Raw genomic sequence first — 21,052 nt, 5'->3', positions numbered from 1 at the left:
TTTTCAGTCTAAGCCTCCCATTTTCATGTTAGCTGACAAGAATACCGATGTTTAATATATAACAATATGATAAATGAGGAAAAAAAAACCAGAAATGAATTGAAAGTCAGCCTCATGTTTTTGCCTGAACTTTACTTCAGTGCAGACACATAAGCATTCACAGTGATTATCCCATTGTGAAGCTCTCAGCACTGATCTCCTGCCCTTACAGATAATGGTGTTTTGTATTGGGCTCCACTAAATCACATAAAGGCAATTTATTTTAAAGTGCTCTGATGCCAGAATCCCACCACAGCTTTGCTGTAAAGCTCCGGATGTGTGGAAGAGCGAGAAACATACGGGATTAAAAAAAGAGTCAGAGAAGAAAGGAGAAAGAAAGAGATAGTTAAGACACAAAGCAAGGAGGAAGGCTACTGGAGCATAAGCAGGAGAGAGAGGTGAGGAGTGAGCGATGTAACCATGCAGTAATGAATGTCAGAGAAAGTGCAGCAGGATAGGGAGCAGGAGAGGAGTGGATGACAGAGAGAGAGAGAGAGAGAAAGAGAGAGAGAGAGAGAGAGAGAGAGAAAGAGGGAGGTGATCAGGCTGGAGCAGAGAGAGCAGAGAGAGGCAGCTGGGTGGCTATGGAAACACATAGCTGCCATCATTAATTGATGACAGGCTTCAGAAGAAGACAAGTTGAGGTGCAGTGAAGGAGGACGGCTGTGATCATCTCATTTCATCATCACATCACACGCACAAGGGGGAAAAGCTTCCCCTTGTCTGAAAGTTGGCCCAAAGCATGCAAATCTGATTACAGCAGAAAGTATGTTCCACAGTTTCTGCCTCTGCTATAGACTGGATAAATGGATAAACACAATGGTGTGGGTCTGAGCTGAACTGTGTTGTGTTGTGTAATATGCTCCTCTCACCTCGTGAGTAAGGATGTTGATTCTTTGCTGTAGATTGCCATTCTCTGACTGAAGCAGGGCCGTGTCTTTGGGCTCGAAAGAGCAGTATGAATTCCTGTCCTCACCGAAGTCACTGATCATTGGAAACTGCAGACACACAGATATACCATCACTGCTTTGGTGCATCCAAGTAAAACAGTAAAACCATCAAACATCAAAATGAATTTAAAAAAACTAATTTCAAAACTTGAAGAAAAGGAATATTTTTAAACGTTTCTCAATGTGCAGCATTGCTCTCATTTAACTGACTAGCAAAGATGATAATCACAATGCATATCACTAGACTTTGAAATTAACAGAAAAAAAACACCTAACAGAAGCTCTTAATGGTCTAAGTCTGGAATTCACTATATGGCCAAATGTATGTGGACACCCCTCCTTGAATTTAGGTGTTTTTGCCACACCCATTGCTATCAGGTGTGTAAAATCAAGCAGGTAGCTATGTAGTCTTCATAGACAAACACTGGCAGTAGAATGGGTTCTACTGAAAATCTCATGGCTTTAAACATGGCACTGCTTTAGGGCACCACCTTTGTCACAAGTGAGTTTGGGAATTCTTTGCATTTTTGCCCCACTAGATCTGCCAAAGCAGGGCCGCCGAGTGCAGAAGCGTGTACAAGTCACTTATCCATTGTTGCAAAACTCACTACAGAGTTCCAAACTGCCTTTGGAAGCAACATCAGTATAAAAACTGCGTCAGGAACTTTTCATGGCTGAGCAGCTGCACACAAGCCTAAGATCAAGTGCAATGCTGAGTGGTTTAGTCTGTCAAATCATGCTGCCACTGGACTCTGGAGCAGTGGAAATATGTTCTCTTGCGTGATGAATCACACTTCACTATCTGGCAGTCAGATGGACGAGTCTGGGTTTGGCGGATGCCAGGAGAACGCTGCGTAACAGAATGCGTAGTGGCAACAGTGAAGTTTGGTGGAGGAAGGATAATAGTCTGGGGTAATGTTAATACCACAGAATACAAAGACATTTTAGACAACTTCCATCTTTGTGGCAACAGTTTCACTTTCCTGATCCAGCATGACTGTGTCCCTATGCACAAAACAAGTTTGACAAGTTGTAATGGAACCCTAGTGGCCTGCGCTGAGCCCTGACCTCAAAGCCTGTGAACACATTTGGGATGAATTGTAAAGTTGTCTGCAAACCAGGCCTTCTCATCCAACATCAGTGCCTGACCTCACAATTACTCTTTTGACCGAATGGGCACAAAGTCTCACCGATGCATTTTAAAATCTTGTGGCAAGTCGTTCTAGCTGCAAAGGGAACTCTATATTAATGCCTGTTGTTTTGGAATGGGATGTCCAACAAGATCAATAGATATGATGGTCAGTTGTCCACATTTTTGGGCATGCAGTACAACAAATGCTGTCACAGGATATTCATTTTTCTATTTTTGAAGCCCCATCCACAGTCTTCATTAGACACCCAGTATCCCTTTTTCTGCTCTGAATTTCTTTGAGGACTTGTATTTGTGTATTTTACATATTAATATTATTATTGCTGGGAGCACAAAATTTGTTCAAGATTTGTATTGCACTGATGCGGGATGAACAAACAACAAACCCATCAGGAGGCAGAACACCTTTCATGACAAATATTTATATTATGAGATGCTTTGCGAGGGATATTTTAGATGGATTGCACAGAAACATCAACACTGATGTTATATAAAGAGGTGGGAGGATTTAATATTGCAACGTCTTACGAAATAGGCTTTGTGGCAAGGGTCTACCATCACTTTGGAAGACTGACTCAGCCACTATATGCCAAATAAGGATCAAAATTAAACTTTCTCCATTTAGAAATCTTCTTAGTTGATTCATTTAATCAACTGTGGTGGCTAACGCTATCCTCTATGCTGTTGCATGCTGGGGAAGCAGGCTGAGGGTGGCAGATGCCAACAGACTCAACAAACTGATCTGCAAGGCTGGTGATGTTGTGGGTGTGGAGCTGGACTCGCTGACGGCAGTGTCAGAGAGGAGGACGCTGTCTAAGCTACAGGACATTATGGACAATGGCTTCCACCCACTCTACGACACGGTGATGAGACACAGGAGCACATTTAGTGCAAGACTCATCGTACCAAAATGCACCACAGAGCGCCACAGGAAGTCATTCTTACCTGTGGCCATCAAACTCTATAACTCCTCCCTCAGTGTGTGATTCACAAAGTGTGGATCATCTGTGCAAAACTCAATACCTAACTGTTCATATGTATAATAATAATAATAATAATAATGTGCAATAACTCAGAGGTACAATAATTTGAACTGCCTTATACTAGATGTTTAATATTTATTATCACAGTCACCGCCACTTTACCATATTCATAAGAACTTAAATTTTGTGTACATCTTGCAAATTTCTCTATATCTTTGTTTTAAATTATTAAAGTGCTTACTCTTTTACATAAATGGTTGCAACTGTAACAACTGCAGTTTCCCTCTGGGATCAATAAAGGAGTCTGATTCTGATTCTGAAATTTAGCTAGGTGTTTCAGCACTGGGGTAAAGAGAAGACCTGATAAAGCAACAGTGAAGCTCTTCCATCACATCCAGTGTTGTGCAAACATGGCTGAGCATGTCAAGAGAGGTTGTGTCATAACCTGGTGCACCTTATGTATTTTTCAGTCCCCCACAGCGCAGAGGGAGCTTTGAAGTGCAAGCTGGGTGAATTTGTTCCCCACGTTTAGCCCTGTGCAGAGCACAGAGTCCCGCAGGCTATCTGCAGCCCCACTCTCTGCCTGAAAGCCGCTGCTGCTCTGTGGCTAGTCTTGTAAACGTGCCTACTTTGATCTGAGCTAGGCCCGAGTCAAGAGCTTTAAAGGGGATATAATCTACATTTTTAAATTTCTTTTTTTCTTATGAAGTCGACTTATGACAGAAAAGGTCATAATTCATATTAACACTATCTTTTTCCAACCTCTTTTTAGTCCATAGAATGTAACAGGCTGATCTTGTTATTGTACTACACATTTAAATTTTTTATGTCATTTAGCAGATGCTCTTATTCAAAGTGACTTAGATTTTAATCATCTTACAGAGGTAGGCAAATGTAGTGTTAGGACTCTTACTGGCATATATAGTGTGCTTGTGCAAGCAAGGAACCAAACCAATTCTGTCATGTGGAGGGCAGCAGGTTTTCTCTCCAAACAAGCTAAAATGTGGTGACTGTAAAAGTAATCTTTATTATATTTCATGTTTTCATTGTTTTTCAATATCTTAAAGTCAGCAAATACATAGAAATTGTCTACAAATGAGCAAAAAATGGCATATTTAAGATTGTTCTCTGTAGAGGATGTGTTACCTCATTTTTACTTAGAAAATCACACACTGACACACACAGAGCCATTCATCCTTCTGGGTTGCGGAGGGAGCTATAGTGGTCAATGGGCTGAAGGCAGGATACACCCTGGACAGGTCACCACTCAAAACAAGCTGTTTTCGCAGCTTAGTTTCCATATGGATGGAGGAATAATCAGTACATTTTGAAACGTGAACAATGTTCATATATTATGACAAAAGGTTTTTCCTTATTATAGTTCCTCTAAATGGATTGCTCTCTCTTGCATTATGATCAGCACAGCAAAATTCAGTGTTTCATTAAATGAAGGTGGTCTTAATTTCACACTGTACAAATATCCACTGAAAAAAAAGTGATGCATTAAATTTCATCTATTAAAATATGTACGTTATTTATGCATTAATGTAACATTACATATTACTGATTATATTACTCAGTTATTGCCAGTAAAGTGTCAAAAAGTAACATGCACATGGAAATTATTAACACATTTGAATCAAGAAATTCAAGGAATGACAATATTTCCAGTATGTATTTGTTAGTACTTGTGATTTCTCCTTGTGCAGATCCCAACAGCTGTTCAAGTTGTCAGGTCATTCTGAGGGATCTCACAGAGAGCGCAGATTTAATGCTCCAGGGAAGAGGTCATAGTGGATCATGGCCATCCAGCACTGCTGAGTGCAGCAGTCTTACTCAGCCTAGCACTACTACAGCATGAGTAAGATTAATGATTCAATTACAAACATGGCAAGGAAGATGCAACATTCTTTTGGGTAAAGATGTCCGGGGGGATACACAGACATGTTAGGTGCATGTAATTAAAGCCTAATGAATAATTGGTCAGCCAAAGTATTGCGGCTGTACTGCCCTTTGAGCTACAACATTATTAGTCTCTAGTGGTTAGTGATCTGTGCCTATATATATCTCACCACAATATCAAACACTTGGCATCTTTTTTTCATGTATGTCACACCATTTGAAGCTGCCCTGTACATAATGTGCACAGTAAGTGATGACTAGTCTAAAAGAAATTATTCAAAATAAAATTTAGTTACATAAATACTATGTTAAATATGAACATTTTGCATGTTAATGAAAGTTACCATTTCAGAAACATCAGGTTTTGCAAAATCACACATGTATATGCAGACATTGTTATGAAAAAATATTTATCACCTCCTTCTATTTTTGTATGTTTGCCACATTTAATTGTTTCAGCTCTTCAAATATATTTTAACATAAGACAAACACAACCTAAGTAAACACACAAAATACCATTTTTAAATGATCATTTCATTTACTGAAGGAAAAAATCTATCCAACACCAGCTGGGACTATGTGAAAAAATAACTCACCCCTTTGTTACTCAATCAACCAATTAACCAAATTTAATTGGTATTTGGGATCAACTGTCCCAACTAGAGACACCCAGGCTTGATTACTGCTGGCCCTTTTGAATCTAAACATCATGTAAATAAAACCTTTCCTGCAATGGGTGGTGGGTTAATAAATATAAAAATACATTAGTCTGAAAATGGTTACACAGACATTTGTAAAGGTCTGGGACTTCAAGGGAACACAGTAGAAGCCATTATCTGCAAACGGAGAAAACGTGGAACAGTACTGAATCTTCCTAGAGGCGGCTAGCCCGCTAAGAGTAGAGCCACAATTCATCCAGGAAGTCACAAAGAACCCAAACATTTAAGGAACGTAGGGTGTTGCTTGTCTCAGATAAGGTCAGCATTCATGATACCAACATTTGAAAGGGGTGAAAACCACTGCTAACCAAGAGGAACATAAAGGCTCATCTCACAATTCATCAAGCCTTTCAGAATAATGTTCTGTGGGCTGATGAGTCAAAAGTGATACTTTTTGGAAGACATGAGCCCCATTCCATCTGGTGGAAAGCTAACACAGCATTCTACAATAACATGATACCAACAGTCGAACTTGCTGGTGGTAGTGTGATGGTGTGGGGATGCTATGCTGATTCAGGGCTTGAGCAACTTATCATAGTTGACGGAAACATGAATTCTGCTTTCTACCAGAAAGTCTAGCAGGAAAACATCCGGTCATCAGCCCATGATTTGAAGCTCAAGCTCAACTGGATTATGCAGCAAGACAATGATCTGAGCAAATGTACCTCTAACTTCCTCAAAAGAAACAACATTAAGCTTTTTGAGTGGCCTTGTCAAAGTCCTGACTTGAATCCCACTGAGATGCTGCACTTTAAATGGGAAGTTTATGCTTGAAAGCCTAAAGAAGTTTAGCAGGCAATTACTTTTTACAGTTACTACATCATGGGTGATAAAGGCATTACAAAAAGTATTTTTCCTTCAGTCAATGAAATAATTTTTAAAATGTGCTTTGTTTTTCTGAATGATCTCCTTGCCTTATATTGCATTTTGTATGAGGATCTAAAACCATTTAGTGTAACAAATGTGTAAAAACAGAATAAATTAGGAAGGGACCTGATATTTCACAGAACTCTACACAGTGTCCTCCACAAATATTGACACTGTAAAAATATTATTAATTACTTTTCATCTCCCATCCAAAATATTAACAATAATCTAATCTTCATTTAAAATATATAGATTAAACTAAAAAATAAAAAAAAACTAAATCTTGTCATGAAATAAATATTTTTCTTAAATCTATGTGTGCCATTGCAAGTTTTATATTCCCATTCATATGCTATGTTTTAAGTTCACCATAGGACCACTTAACTGGTCAGCCATGACTTCCTGATTAATGAGGAATATCTAAGAGATTAAACACAGGCCAGATTGCCTTAATTATCCATTCTTATGAGAAACACCATTGCTGTATTCTCTGGTCTATGACAAAAGATTGTTGAGCTACAAAAATCAGGAAATGACTGTCAAGAAAATGCCAGGAAGAGAATGTATGTCTGTATTGATCTCATGCAAGTGAAGAGGATGATTTGAGTGGACAAAGTATCTCCAAGAATAACAGATGGAGAATTGCAGAAATTCTTGGGGTCAGAATGTCTCCCAAGCTACAATCAAATACCATCTAAATAACCAGAAGTTGTTTTGAAGGTCTCCAGAAGATAACCTCTGCTGTCAAGAATCAACAAACTCAAGCTTATACCAAAATTGAGGTTTTTGGCAACAAACACCAAAGGTCAGTTTGGTGTGGACACAAAGATAGACACACAGAAAAGTACCTCATCCCCAGTGTGAAGTATGGTGGTGGATCTGTGATATTGCGGGGCTGTGGCTCTGGACGGTTTATTCAGATACATGGTATCACAGACTCCATCGAGTACCAGCACATATAAAACCAAAACCTGACTGCCTCAGCTCGGAAGCTTAAACTAGACTATAGTTCGGAACTATCAGCAGAACAATGATCCAAAGCACACATTAAAATCAACACAAAAATGGTTCACAGACCACAGAATCAAGGTTTTGCAATGGCAACCCTGGTCCCCTGACCTAAATCCCATAGAAAACCTGGGGAGGAGCTGAAGAGTAGAGACCACTGTGTAGACCTGGGAATCTGAAGGATCTGGAAAGACTCTGCATGGAGGAGTAGTCTAAGATCTGTTGCCATGTGTTCTCCAGTTTCATGAAGCTTTACAGGAGGAGACTCAGAGCTGGTATCTTTGCCAAGAGATGATTAAACAAGGGATGCCAACAATTGTAGCGCACACAGTTTTGAGAAATAAAATTCCTTGTAAAATATAGGGTTTTTTGTAGTTCAAATAAATGTTAGATTTTTGATGTATTTTGAGTAAAAGATCAAAAGGATAAGAAATTAATAATGTTTTTTCAACCCTTTTTTGCTCATGTTTACCAGGGGTGCCAATATTTGTGGAGGGCCCTGTATATGAGTATATACACTTGTGTATATACATCGTTTGTGAAAGAAAAATTAATTTGTTGTCCCAATATCTCCAAAAGTAAATAGAATATATCGTAATATATTTTCAATATATGATATTTTTGTACAGAGCTCGTGCTCCCTGAGATGCAGAGTGGAAGCAGAGTTGTTTATACACCACTGAGCTCACATGCCAGCTGGGTTATAAATAAAACTCTTTCATTCAGCACGGCAGGGCCTAAGCAGTGCTCTTAAAGAGGCCTGTCTGATCCCAGATGTTATTATTAATGCTTCCCATGGAGCTCAACCTCTCAGTATCAATACACCCGTTCATTTTTTCAGCTGCTCAAAGTGCTCATTGATCACTGCTCTTCTGCTGTATGAATCTGGAAGCAGAGGCCTATGTTTTCTCAATTTTAAGGCCTCTCCTATTGGAAAAATCTCACATCCACTGAGACAGCTCTTCCTTTTGAGCCCTAAGCATTACCTTTATCTCGTAGATCTTGAGTTTCCTCTTTATGTCAGTGTTCTCTCTCTCCAGGCCGGCCAGCCGGGTCTTGATGTCCTGGTAGGCTCTGATGAGGGCGAAGTGGGAGGCTGAGTACATGTCCTCTGGTGAGGGCGATCCGGCCCAGCCCACTCCACAGCCATCCTCCTTCAGACCCTCGCTGCCTCCTAGCAGGCCAAGCTCCCCCCCAAACAGAGACTCCATTTCTCACCCCTTCCTCAGCCTAAGGAAAGACAGAAAGATAGTAAGATGGATGATGTGTAGGTTCAAATACAGCATGTGATTGAAAATGAGTCTCATTTAGAAATTATGTTAATATGTCAAGAAGTATATGAATACAGTCTACCAAGTCTTATTTGGGTCAACTGAGCTTGAATTTATAGAAAATGTATTCTGCTTGTCAATCAACCAAGTTTGCTTCTTTTTCTTCTTCTTCTTCATTTGCACTGGTTCCCTGAAGCTGATGTAGCTTCCAAGTAATGGAAGGGTCTAAAGCAACTTCTACCATTGTGCAAATTACATGCTCAGAGGAAGCTTGTGCTAGCCTTCACTTTCCTAGCGTTGATAGCATCGTGTGACTGGGGGAGTCCTAACTAGCGGGTCGAATTGGAAACGACTAAATTGGGGAGAAAATTGGGTAAAACCCCCCCCCCAAAAAAACATACATAAGCATATTTGCGATTATTTCACAGCTCAATGTGGTTTGAAGCAAATGTGTGAGGACATGTATTTTGCATGATGTTACTTAGTACTTTCATTACATGCAGTGGTGGACAGTAACTAAGTAAATGTAATTCGTTACTGTACTTAAGTAGTTTTTTCGTGTATCTGTACTTTACTGAAGATTTCCAGTTTGGGCGACTTTTTACTTTCACTCCACTACATTTCGAGGTCAAATATCTGACTTTTTACTCCACTACATTTTGAGAAATCTGCCGTTCCTTTTGGTTTTTGTGTGTATAAAAACGTAGCATGTCAAAACAAAATAAGTGCAAAGCAAGAGCACCAATCAGGGCACAGCGGTCACTTTGTTCTGAGCTTGTTTTGACCTGTTGGTCATACCAACACAGTACAAGCACATGGATCAACGTCAGCACAGCAGCATAAAAATTTGGGAGCACATACGTCACCTAAATGATGGAACTAACCTAACTTTGTGTAAATAGACCACAATATAGAAATATGTACACACATGCAGTCGTGACTGGCAGGTTTCTTTTTTTCTGAATTCATACAAACACTTTCATTTTATAGTAAATTAGTTTTGGTTAGTTTATGTTTATGAACAGGACCTACAGATCAATATAGTAAAGGAAAACCTATTTGTGATTCTGAGTTTAAAGCCAGTTTATATTCAACTTGTAACTAATTTACAAAGTAATCTTTAACTGAAACTTTGCTTGTTTGTAAAAAGTGATTTCAGAGCCACTCGGTTCTCCCTGATGGAAACTGCTGGCCTTCAGTGTTTATTATTATGATCATTTTAATAGACGTCAGTGTCACTAATTAATGACATTCTGTTAAAAGACTGGTTTACCAAGAGAGACACTGGAGTAATTTTGTCTGAAATGAGTTTACGAAACGAGTCTTATTACAAAAATGATAACAGGACATCAGAGCCATAATTAATCTTTTAGTACTTTTACTTTTGATACTTAAGTACATTTGAAGGCAAATACTTTAGTACTTTTACTCAAGTTGAGGTCTAGAGTAAGGACTTCTACTTTTACTGGAGCAATACTTTACCTTGGGTATCTCTACTTTAACCCAAGTACATGATTTGTGTATTTCGTCCACCTCTGATTGCATACTAAGCTTTATTTACACACTAGCTACATTAGCCTTCTAGCTTCAGTGCAAAACTAAAGAAGCAAACCTTGGACATCAAAAATGTCTTAGTTGATTACATTTAAGGAAAGGGGAAAATTGTGTAAATTAGATTTTTCACCAAACTATTCCTTTAAGTTGTTTATATGAATCTGAGATGTAAGCTAACTAGATTGGGAAAGCAGATCCTTTCATCTCTGGCATACTTTCTTAAATTTCACTTTCCCCATTCTGCTGTGTCTGTGCAGCTCCTCCATCCCACTGGAGATAATTGTTTTCTGTCTCTGTCACACTTCATTAGCATCAGTGGCTAGTCTAATGTCCATGAAACCCAGCCCCTGGTGTTACACACAGCCTTCCCTGATGCTGGGGAGATCTTTCAGGTCATTCACCTGCTGTAAATGTTGTGAGTAGTTGCTATGGAGACCCAGAGGGCAGCTTGGTCTTGAGGAGAGGGCATAAAATATTCAGTAAAGACAAAAGCCAGGGCTTAGTTAAAATAGATGGGCTGCATGGCCTCCCTCAAGTGCATGCTACATAAAATGCCATTTAAGGAATGATGTCACCTTGCAGCTAGATGGCAGGCTTTTTAAAGGGCTTCGGTGTTTCTTAATCTAATGTCCCTAATCTGTATCATATAAATGGTTTAAGCATTCTGTAACTTAAAAAAAAAATCTTACTATAGCATAGTGTGCACACCCGCATTAACATATGGCTCCCACCACCATGCTTCACATTAGATATGGTGTTCTTTAGTAGATAAGCTCTGTTGCCGGTGCACCAAAAATATCTTTTAGAATTGAGGCCAAAACTTCACCCTTGTCACATCAGGTGGTTCTGGGTGATATAATGTCTTTTTGCAGAAAACAGCTTTGATTTCTCTGCCATAGCCCAGACATATCTATGTGGTGGCCCACTTTCCACACCAATTCTGAAGCCATGGTGGAAAACTGTGTAAAGCATGTGTCTGTACTCTCAGAATTCTTAAAATGGACATTGAAGATCACTGTGTAAAAAAAATCTATTATTTATTAGTCATGCTATTCATTCATCACTCACAAGAAATTGAGACATGCCTCTTTGTGTGCAAGAGCTGCATTCCAGCTCAGAACACTCATAATAGTGTGCTGTACAGCAATCGTAGAAGGACAGTGAATACTGTAAATAGCAGCCTTTTTTGTGTTAGGTTTAACATAAAAAAGGTAAGCAATTAATGTATGCTGGGCTGAATTCCTGACACTGCTACATACACAGCAGTTCAAAAGTAGTTAAGTGATAAATGCACATAAGCGTGTGTCATTGGCTACACTACTTATCTTTGAACATCATTCTGAATGTGATTTGTTAACTATGAATACAGCTACTGCCTTATTAGTGTACTTAAGCAACTAGGATATTGTATATTTTTGTTTTTAATTCTTTTTCCAAGTATTCTAATCTGTTTTTTTCCTTGAAATTTGTTATTTGCACAAACCCAATAACGATGATTTTTTTCTGGCTTAACATGAAAAAAACTGATATTTCAATAATTCTTAACTACAACTGCATTTCATTGTTTTGCCCCAGTGTTAAAAACTTAAAAACTAAGATAAAACTACATCTTTCCTGAGACATTGTCCAATGACAGTCTAATAGTCTCTATGAGTCCCTTCTATTATATAGTACAGCAAAATAGACATATTAAAAATGCTGGAGTATGGCTTTAAAACAAGATGAGCCTTGTGTTAGACATCACATATCACATGCTAAATAATGCAAACACTTCTTAGAGACACATTTTGTGAGCAAACTATTCACTATGAGTTGTCAAGATGCTTCGTGAAGTGAAATCAAGGCCTCCGTTTTGTTTGAAAAAAAAGTCTCCAGTGTACTGTCTATATACCCTTTAGTCACTGTGTGCGGCTGTCAGTCCATGATAAATAGGCCCAGCGAAATCGCAAACACCTGTTTACTGACAATACAACTGCCCCCGCCCAGGCCGCAGGCCACAACTAACGCAAGATGTAAACCAACAGCAAAATAATGGCAGTAGAAGGGAAAAAAACTGAAATACATCGCACAGCACACATAAGATGAAATGGAGATGCATGTAACATCAGGCTATCCATCTGATGTGGTATGGAGGTGTGAGGAGAATTCACTGCACACAAAATGAGTCAGCCACTCCTTGCTTACCGAGCTATTTTCAACCTCTTGCGTGTGTACCATACTTTATATGTACAAAAATCCTTGGCCGAGCTCCTCTCTCCCTCTCTCTCTCTCTCTCTCCCTCCTTCAGGGGTAATCCAAAAGAACACCCACACACATACTGATACATTTGCTCAGGCATGGGTTAGCAGCATGGACACAGAATGAAGGAGGGAGCGATTGCTGTTCTGATGAGGAGGAATGTGTGGAGGTGGAGGACAGTAAAGTAATTTCTGGGACATTTGAAATCTCAGCTATTAACCTGTGCATGTCCTCCAGCCTGCCCTGAACTTCTATTTCTGTAAAGGCCAGGTGTATGGTTGACACTTGGCCCGATTTTATTATGGTCATCACACATAAACTCCAACAGTGCTAAAACAAGGGCCAGAAAAGGTGCATTGGAGCAATGGCATATAAGAAGCACTTTTATGGTTCCCCTTAAGAACCTTTCAATGGTGGTTCTTTAAAGAACTGTTTTTTATAAATGAGATGTGGGAGCGGGCGGCACGGTGGCACGGTAGCACTGTCGCCTCACAGCAAGGAGGGCCTGGGTTCGATTCCCCGGCCGGGCGGCCAGGGTCCTCTCTGTGTGGAGTTTGCATGTTCTCCCCGTGACTGCGTGGGTTTCCTCCAGGTTCTCCGGTTTCCTCCCACAGTCCAAAGACATACAGTCAGGCCAATTGGACATGCTACATTGCCCCTAGGTGTGAGTGACTGTCTGTGTCTGTCTGTCTGCCCTGCGATGGACTGGCGACCTGTCCAGGGTGTATCCTGCCTTCTGCCCGAAGACTGCTGGGATAGGCTCCAGCATCCCCCCGCAACCTTGACGGGGAAGTGGCTTAGAAAATGGATGGAGATGTGGGAGCATCATGAACCCTAATAATGTAAAGCTTCTCTATACAATAAAGCTTTTCTGGAGCTGGATATTCAAGCCAAGAACCATTTAAGAACCTCTGTCTTCTAAGAGCAGAGGTCTTTTCTTGCACTTAATTGATGTGTACTTATAATAGACAACAATTAAGTATATATAATATATAGCTTGTGAGCTTATAATATAGCTTATAATATAATAGCTTGTGAGCTTTATGTAGCAAAAAGATTCATAATTCACTTTTACAGTATCTTTTTATCCCTTTAAGTTACACTTAGCATAATTCTGCACTTTTTAATGAAGAATTACTGTTTACTTGCTGACTTTAATATACAAGGAAAAAAATGGGATTTGTGCAAAATGTATGGACACTTTGTTTTTTTACCCAACATGTTAAACTTACAAAATCAATAGAAACAATGTACTAAAAGTTTGGAGGAAAAATTTTAGTTTAATATTTAATATAATATTTAAGTTTAAGCATGTAACAGAACTATATCAGAGCATTTCATGTCAAAAAAGTGAGGAACGTTTGATTTCCCATGAAATGTGTACGGTCTGTCCACAACCCACATGAAGAGAGTGAATCAGAAAGCTTCATCCATCTCACCACTGCTGTGGTATCTGACAGTGAGCACACATGGTGATTAAAATACAGGACTGATATCTTGTCACAGCTCAAAATGCTGGCAGGATATGAGGACAGATAGCTGGACAGGAGGACATCCTTCATTCGGCCAGTGCCTGGCAGCACTTTCGACAGGCACTTTCTCTCTTTCTCTCTCTCTCTCTCTCTCTCTCTCTCTCTCACTCTCTCTCTCCATTTACTCTGGTCTCAGGTCCTCTGCACACCCATTAGGAATTCCACCGCCCTTTTTTCTGGCTTCATTAGAGAAATGACTGCAGGAAATTATCTGTTACCTGTAGGGTTGAAATGGCAGCAACGGACATGTGCTCACACACACGCTCACATAGGAAACGATACAAAAACCCTTTACTCGGGTAGGATAACAGAGAGCATGCACAGAAAAATCTCCAGTGTTCAATTCACTCTGCTCATTGGTGTCCAACTGGACATGAGTTAACACTTGCGGTGTTTATTTCACACTAGGGAGTTTGTGGTGTGACCACAGCATTAGGCTCCTCTCAAGGAAAAGTAGAAAGTATATCATTTTATAAGGATAATGAGCATAAGCATATTTATCAGATGGATGTGCTGGTGCGTTAAGTACGCTGGTGCAATATGGCTCCTATTTTAGTTTGTTTATTGTTTTGCAATGATTGTGTGTATGTTTTGTTATTTCCCTGTTGGTGGAGGAGTTTGCCACCATTGTCCAAGAGTAACATATATGTGTACCCCTGTTTTGATTAGGGTTTTAACCTAAGGGTATGCCTTCAGAACCTTTTGTAAGGGAATATATTTGTACCATATTCCAAATGTATTTTTAAGTTGCACTAACTCCTTACAACCTATCTTGTCTCCGTACATTTGAGCCACACTGCTTTTTGAACACAGTGGGCTGTATTTCCTTTCTGAAAGGACCAGTCAGGACAGAGGTCAGGACAGAGGTCATTTACACACTTCAAAACACACTACAAAACCAGCATGTTTTATTGTGAAAAGGTACAAATACATACCTCTACCATGAGATCAACTTATTTAAGGTACACAATTGGAACTTAAACCAATGGGTACATTTAAATTGTTTGTACCTTGATGAACAAAAAATGTGCCTTCACATTTACATCATTGGAACGCAGCAGTTTGTGTGTAAATTTCATGATGAATGGACCAGTAGAAATACTCCAAAACTGCTTGAAATAAAATCTCTTTACAATACCTTACATTAAAAGTAAAGAATGTCTTTTTCCTCTCCTGAAAAGAGACAGAGATGACACGTTGTATCACAGAAAACTGAATTTTTCTCTTTTTTTCCCATTTTGATTGATGTCAGAGTTAGATGAATCATTCACTGGCCAGTATATAAATTTATGGAGACTAAGCTGCAAAAAATAGCCTGATTTGAATTTATCATGGTTGCTATGAACATATAAAAATCTCCATGGCAATTTTGCAAAGACAAAAAATGTGTTTACCTTTAATGTAAGTTATTGCGAAAGGATTTTATTCCAAGCTATTTCTATTGGTTCATTCATCATGACATTTTCGTGCAGTGTATAGAGCAGCTGCTGTGCATAAATGATGTAGAAAAGTGAAAATCGACAGAAACAAATATTGTTTATTTCTTTTTTTCAGTGACAATATGACCAGCCATTAACCCTAGAGTGGATTGGTCTGCCCATTCGTAATTAAGTGATAAGGAGTATTATTCGAGTGTCAGTGCAGACAATCAGTAGAGTTACTGAAGTGGAAAATGATTAAATGATGTTCGTGGCTGTCGAAAAAAAGAAAACGTTTCATTGCAGCCTCCCAAACAAATTCAGACATCTGAAAGGAGTGGCTGAAATTGATTTTTCTCAGAATCCCTGGGGATTTCAGTCTGAACATTTCAGCCAGACTGCTTTTTGGACATGGTGGGCTGTTTTCTTACTGAAGGGACTTCCACATTTCAGTTATAAAGGCACTGTAATAAAACCAGCATGTTTAATTGTAAGGGATGCATAGAAAGGTGGGAAATGGTCATAAAAAACTGAATTACAAGCAAAATGAGAAATACATGCTCTTTAATACCAAGAGAAAAAAAATCACAGCGAATGAACTTATTCCCTGTAAAGTAAAGTGAGCAAGCATCTGTTTAAGGTGATTCTCATCCACCAAGGCTATCTGCAAACAAACACAGAGAGCGAACACATTAATAATGATCTTCAGAGACACACAGAGTTTAGTTTCTTCTCTGTAATCTCTTTAATGTGGCCAAAGCACAGCAGTTTTATTCCATCAGCTCAGCTCGTTAAATCTACACTCATGCACAGCGTTGTTCAGAGCTCACTTACAACCCAGTCTGCAGGGCTTAGTGCATGTGTAGGATGTGAACTCTCACCATCACTGAGATTCTACTGCTTTACCATAGACATCATCACACATGCACGCCTGCGCATGAACAGTCCCTCTTTCTCTCTCTCTCTCTCTCTCTCTCTCAAAACAAATGGAACTCCTAACAGCCCTGCAAGATCTTGTCGACCACCATAACTGATACCGCTATTACCATAAACTTGATTGCGTTGCATAACGTATTGCGCATCTTGCATATCCACATTATTAGGTACAATATCTGCACATATTTATTCATTCTGTATGGTCATTATATGCCGTTCCCTGTAACTTCTTGTACAGTCATTATTGCTCTGCATCACTCATCTCAGGTTATAGATATTATCACAGATTATTGTATTTTTATATATATACTGTATATATATATATATATGCGTGTTGACAGGATCAAGTATATTTATTCTTGTTATATGTCTACACCCTTATTACAGTTACTGTACAGTGTTCCACTCTTACTTCAGATATGGAAAAGTCAGGTGTTTCTGTCCATCCATCCACTGTAAAAAGACATGTCAATGGAATGGGTCTGAAAGGTCGTGCAGCTATCCAGAAGCCGTTACTGAGAAAAGAACAGGTTTTCTGGACTGATGACTAAGACTGAAGTTTGGAGGTCAACATCCCTGCAGATTTCTTTAAAAAACTGAAAGCAAGTCTCCAGAAATGAATGAAGGTGTACACACACAAAATGTGTTTTCTGTTAAATGTACATTTCTGCTTTTTTCAGACAATGAAAAAGTAATAATTTGAACCTATTGGCTGTCTAGACTGGTCTCTGACTTTGTACAGTATTGTACAGTACAAAAGACATTCAGACGTACCTCATAAATAAGAGCATTTATTTCAAAGAATGAAGGAAATAAAACATCCTGTTGCTAGATCCTGTTCTTTTAAGAAAGAACCTGCTCTTTTAAGAATAAAACCTAACTACAGGTTTTCGCAGTTGTTTAGAAACACTCACAGCTGCCACCCGCTCCCTCAGTGGGGAGTGGAACAGGTGAGAGCAGACGCTGTGCTGACCATTAGCAGAGATGCAGGCAAAGTGTGACATTGCCAGCAGTGACAAAGTGACCGCTACTATGCCACAGGTATGCAGATTCACACTCTTTCACATGCATATGTACACACACACATACACACAGTCATTTGGCCAGGGAGGCACTATGAGCTTACCAGTTTACAAAATGAGAGTAATTTAACAGAAATATTATGAATTACTGCCTCATGATAAATTGAGTGTAACACTTGAATGTTTCTAAATCAAATCTGCTAAACGAGGAAAAAAAACAGCATCAAAGTCAGCACTTTAGTCTACAGTCTGTAACTGTAAAGGGCCATGAAATAGAACTACACACTTTTAGTGCTGTGATACGGAGCCCCGCTGGTGACATCCTGTAGAAATAAAAAAATAATGCGTGGCCATGACTTAGTAAGGTGTGGGAACGAGATAATTAAGTCGAGGCCATGCCTTATTAATGTGTGGCCTTTCTAAGTCATGGCCATGCATTAGGATCTCGTTCCCACGCGTTAATAAGGCATGGCCACGCATTATTTTTATTTCTACAGGATGTCACCAGCGGGGCTCCGTACTGTGATACTTAAGCTGTCTTAACACAGCCTTGCAATTTTTGATAGAAGGGGCCAGGCATCAATCGGGCATTAAAACTGCATACCCCTCACAAACTAATACACAGATTAATGTGTTATAAAATAATTTGTCCTTTAGTGCTCATTGTCACACCTGCAATGTCTGTGTTGTAAAATTTGTAAAATAACTTTGATGTGAAGATCTTTTAATTGTATGTGATTTTAAGAATTTGAGGAGGTTCCATAAAAACTCTTTGAAAGGCCAAACTTGAACTTCCATATTCTTAAAAAGGCCTCAAAAGGGTTTTCTATGAGAACAACTTTGGCTCCCTAAAGAACCTTTCAATGGATGGTTCCTTACAGAACATTTTTTATAAATAGATATTCAAGCGTAATCCTTTTGTAATGTAGAGGTTCTAGGCAAACTACATTTTTTTATTATTTAAAAAAAACTTTCTATATGAACAAGCCAAGTACTGTTTATATTATACATATTATATATTATATTATATATTAGTCCCCTGTGATACCAGACATACAGATCCTGGGATTTCAGAGTCCCTATGATCACAGAGGAAAAGGTAGGATACAGCCCTTTCAAGTGAGCTCAACCATGACCTTCAAACCCCTATACAGACCTCTCATCTTGCCATGCCATCTTGTCTAAGATGATGGACAAAAACCTAAACTGAAACTTCAAATGAGCCATAGGAAGAAAGCTAGCCCCTGGTGAGAGCATTTCTCCGGGCTTTTTGAGTGCTAATGATATTACAGTGACATGTGATTAACTTCTCTTATCTCACTAGACCTACTCCATATGAGCTGGGAAATGACTCACTCAATAAGCAGTTGGAGGCCACTGTTCAATTAGGTTCTTATTTTGACCATGGAAGCCCCATTACTCCAGCATCTCTCTACCCTGCTCCGCGTAGTGTGTGGGCAGATGGGGTTTGCACAGGCTGACCGAGTGGGGACAGGCTGCAGGGAGCAGTGTTGAGTGAGAGAGTGCTGAGTCTGGTGGGTAGAGAGGAGCATTAGAGAGTATTTTTACCACAGAGTGGGAGTGAGCCAGGCACTGATACTACAGCTGCCTGCTAACACCATCACAGTTACTGAGCAAATGCTTTCACATAGCCATATGCATTGTACTGTAAAGGCCAGGTCATCAGTGAGAATGAGCCAGACTGATTTACATAAATATATACAGTAGGAAGAGTCATGTGCAGTTCCCATCTGAATAGAGCAGAATGGAGTTCAAAATGAAACTCATTAAGCAATTATGCTAATACATACAAGCATATGTATACACTCTATTTAAACCTCTATTTAAATCTTTTAGGGTCATCTCTTCTTGGAGATCAGCAGTTTTACTACTTACCCCAAATGTAGCCAATTAGCCAAGACATGTTTAGCATACAAGGTTTGATTCTTTTTGCGCTGGAGCTATGAGGCCAATGTAGCTAGCAAGAAAGAAAAACCTATAGCGTGCCAATTAGCACAGAGCAAACGACACGGCTAAATCCTTATACACTAGGCTCAAATCATGGCAAATTATTATGTACTCTCAAATAGACTTGCTTATGTGATTCCTGAAGCAGTGTGACATAAAAAATGGACAAAATATGTTGCAAAGCTGAGAACAACAGCAGCTATCTCTATGAATTAATCCTGTATCTTTGTCTATTTTTATAGACAACAGCATGTTATACAGTGTTAGAAACCATGTAAGCAAGCCTGTTTGAGAATACTTAACACATCAATGTGGTTTGAGGCAAGTGACTGGTGATTTAGGTACGCAGTTAGCTAAATAATGATAATTGTTGAGGTAATAAATAGCACATTCACTATAACAATACGTGCATAAGGCATAATCCTTGGGATTTTATGTGCAATTCATGGCAGAAAAGATGCAAGAGGGAGGAAGGGAGGCTTTATTTCTTTCTTTCTCTTCATAAACCTACTCGGGTTCTAACTCCTACTCACCCATCGCCCATCTATCTCCCCCTGCCTCTCCTGCAAATCTTTTCATGGTCTTATTTTTCTCTTTTTTGTTTCATTCGTTTGCCTCTCTCTTTCAATCCATCCTTACTTCTACAGCTGTACATGAACTTTTCCAGCAGGTATTAAACGTTCAGCATGGACCCCAAAAGAGTATGGAATTACTTTTCTTTTCTGACATGGCTGTGTGAGCATTTACATGAGTCATTAATCCATCTTATTAGAGCCCAGCTCATTGTGTGGCTATGTAGCTCCCTAAAGCCTCCCAACTCACTCAGCTTTTAATCAGATCCACTATGAAGCTCCCTTCCAACGAGACCACCTCAAAGATTCATCACACACATACAAGGGACTGAGGGAGAGCTTTGCAATTTTGTCAGCACCCTTTCTTCAGATGCCATTCTGTTCCACTGCACCAAGCTAAAAACACAGCTAGGATTGAAACAAATGACAAAATCAAATGTGTACAAAGAAGAAAACTGAGAAAAAAAATTATTTAAATAATGAAGGGTCCATAAGTAGAACATTTTCTGTGATAGTACTGGGAAGAATGCCAAGCCCCACACAGCTTATCCCATCAGCACTCAAACTTTTCAGCACTCAAGTTTCATGTGCTTAGAGCAAAAGACTTTCTATAGACCCTTCAAAGTTTGCACACAAAGCTGGTGTAATAGAGATTCTGTGCATTTTGGCAAAAAAAATAGATCATTCTATCGTTGATCTGAGATAGCAGAGGTAGCTAGTCAGGAAATTATAGAGGAAGGGAGGGAAGATTCTGTAAAATGTTAACCTTTTGCAAGGCAAATAGCTATACACAATACACAACACCAAGACATTTTTCTACAGCTGCTACTGACAGCGTGAATGACTAATATTTACTGAACTCCAGCACTGTGTAATGCTGAGGGAGACTAAGAGGCAGGATGCAAGTGCAAGACCAAGGTTTT

General features: G+C 39.3%; 1 protein-coding gene across 1 annotated transcript in view; it reads right to left on the bottom strand.

The window, feature by feature from the left end:
- tbkbp1 (TBK1 binding protein 1) overlaps positions 1-21,052 on the bottom strand; it is a 75,688-nt gene that overhangs the window by 25,911 nt on the left and 28,725 nt on the right. The window contains exons 2-3 of the mRNA XM_017695923.2: positions 8,605-8,848; positions 912-1,037 (exon numbers count right to left, since the gene is read on the bottom strand). Of these exons, the coding sequence (XP_017551412.1) occupies positions 912-1,037; positions 8,605-8,829 (351 nt within the window). The 5' untranslated portion in view covers positions 8,830-8,848. The remainder of the gene's footprint in view (positions 1-911; positions 1,038-8,604; positions 8,849-21,052) is intronic.

The sequence above is a fragment of the Pygocentrus nattereri genome, chromosome 13 (genome assembly GCF_015220715.1).
Source record: "Pygocentrus nattereri isolate fPygNat1 chromosome 13, fPygNat1.pri, whole genome shotgun sequence".
Classification (NCBI taxonomy): domain Eukaryota; kingdom Metazoa; phylum Chordata; class Actinopteri; order Characiformes; family Serrasalmidae; genus Pygocentrus; species Pygocentrus nattereri.
This window is presented reverse-complemented; position numbering and strand designations above follow the sequence as displayed.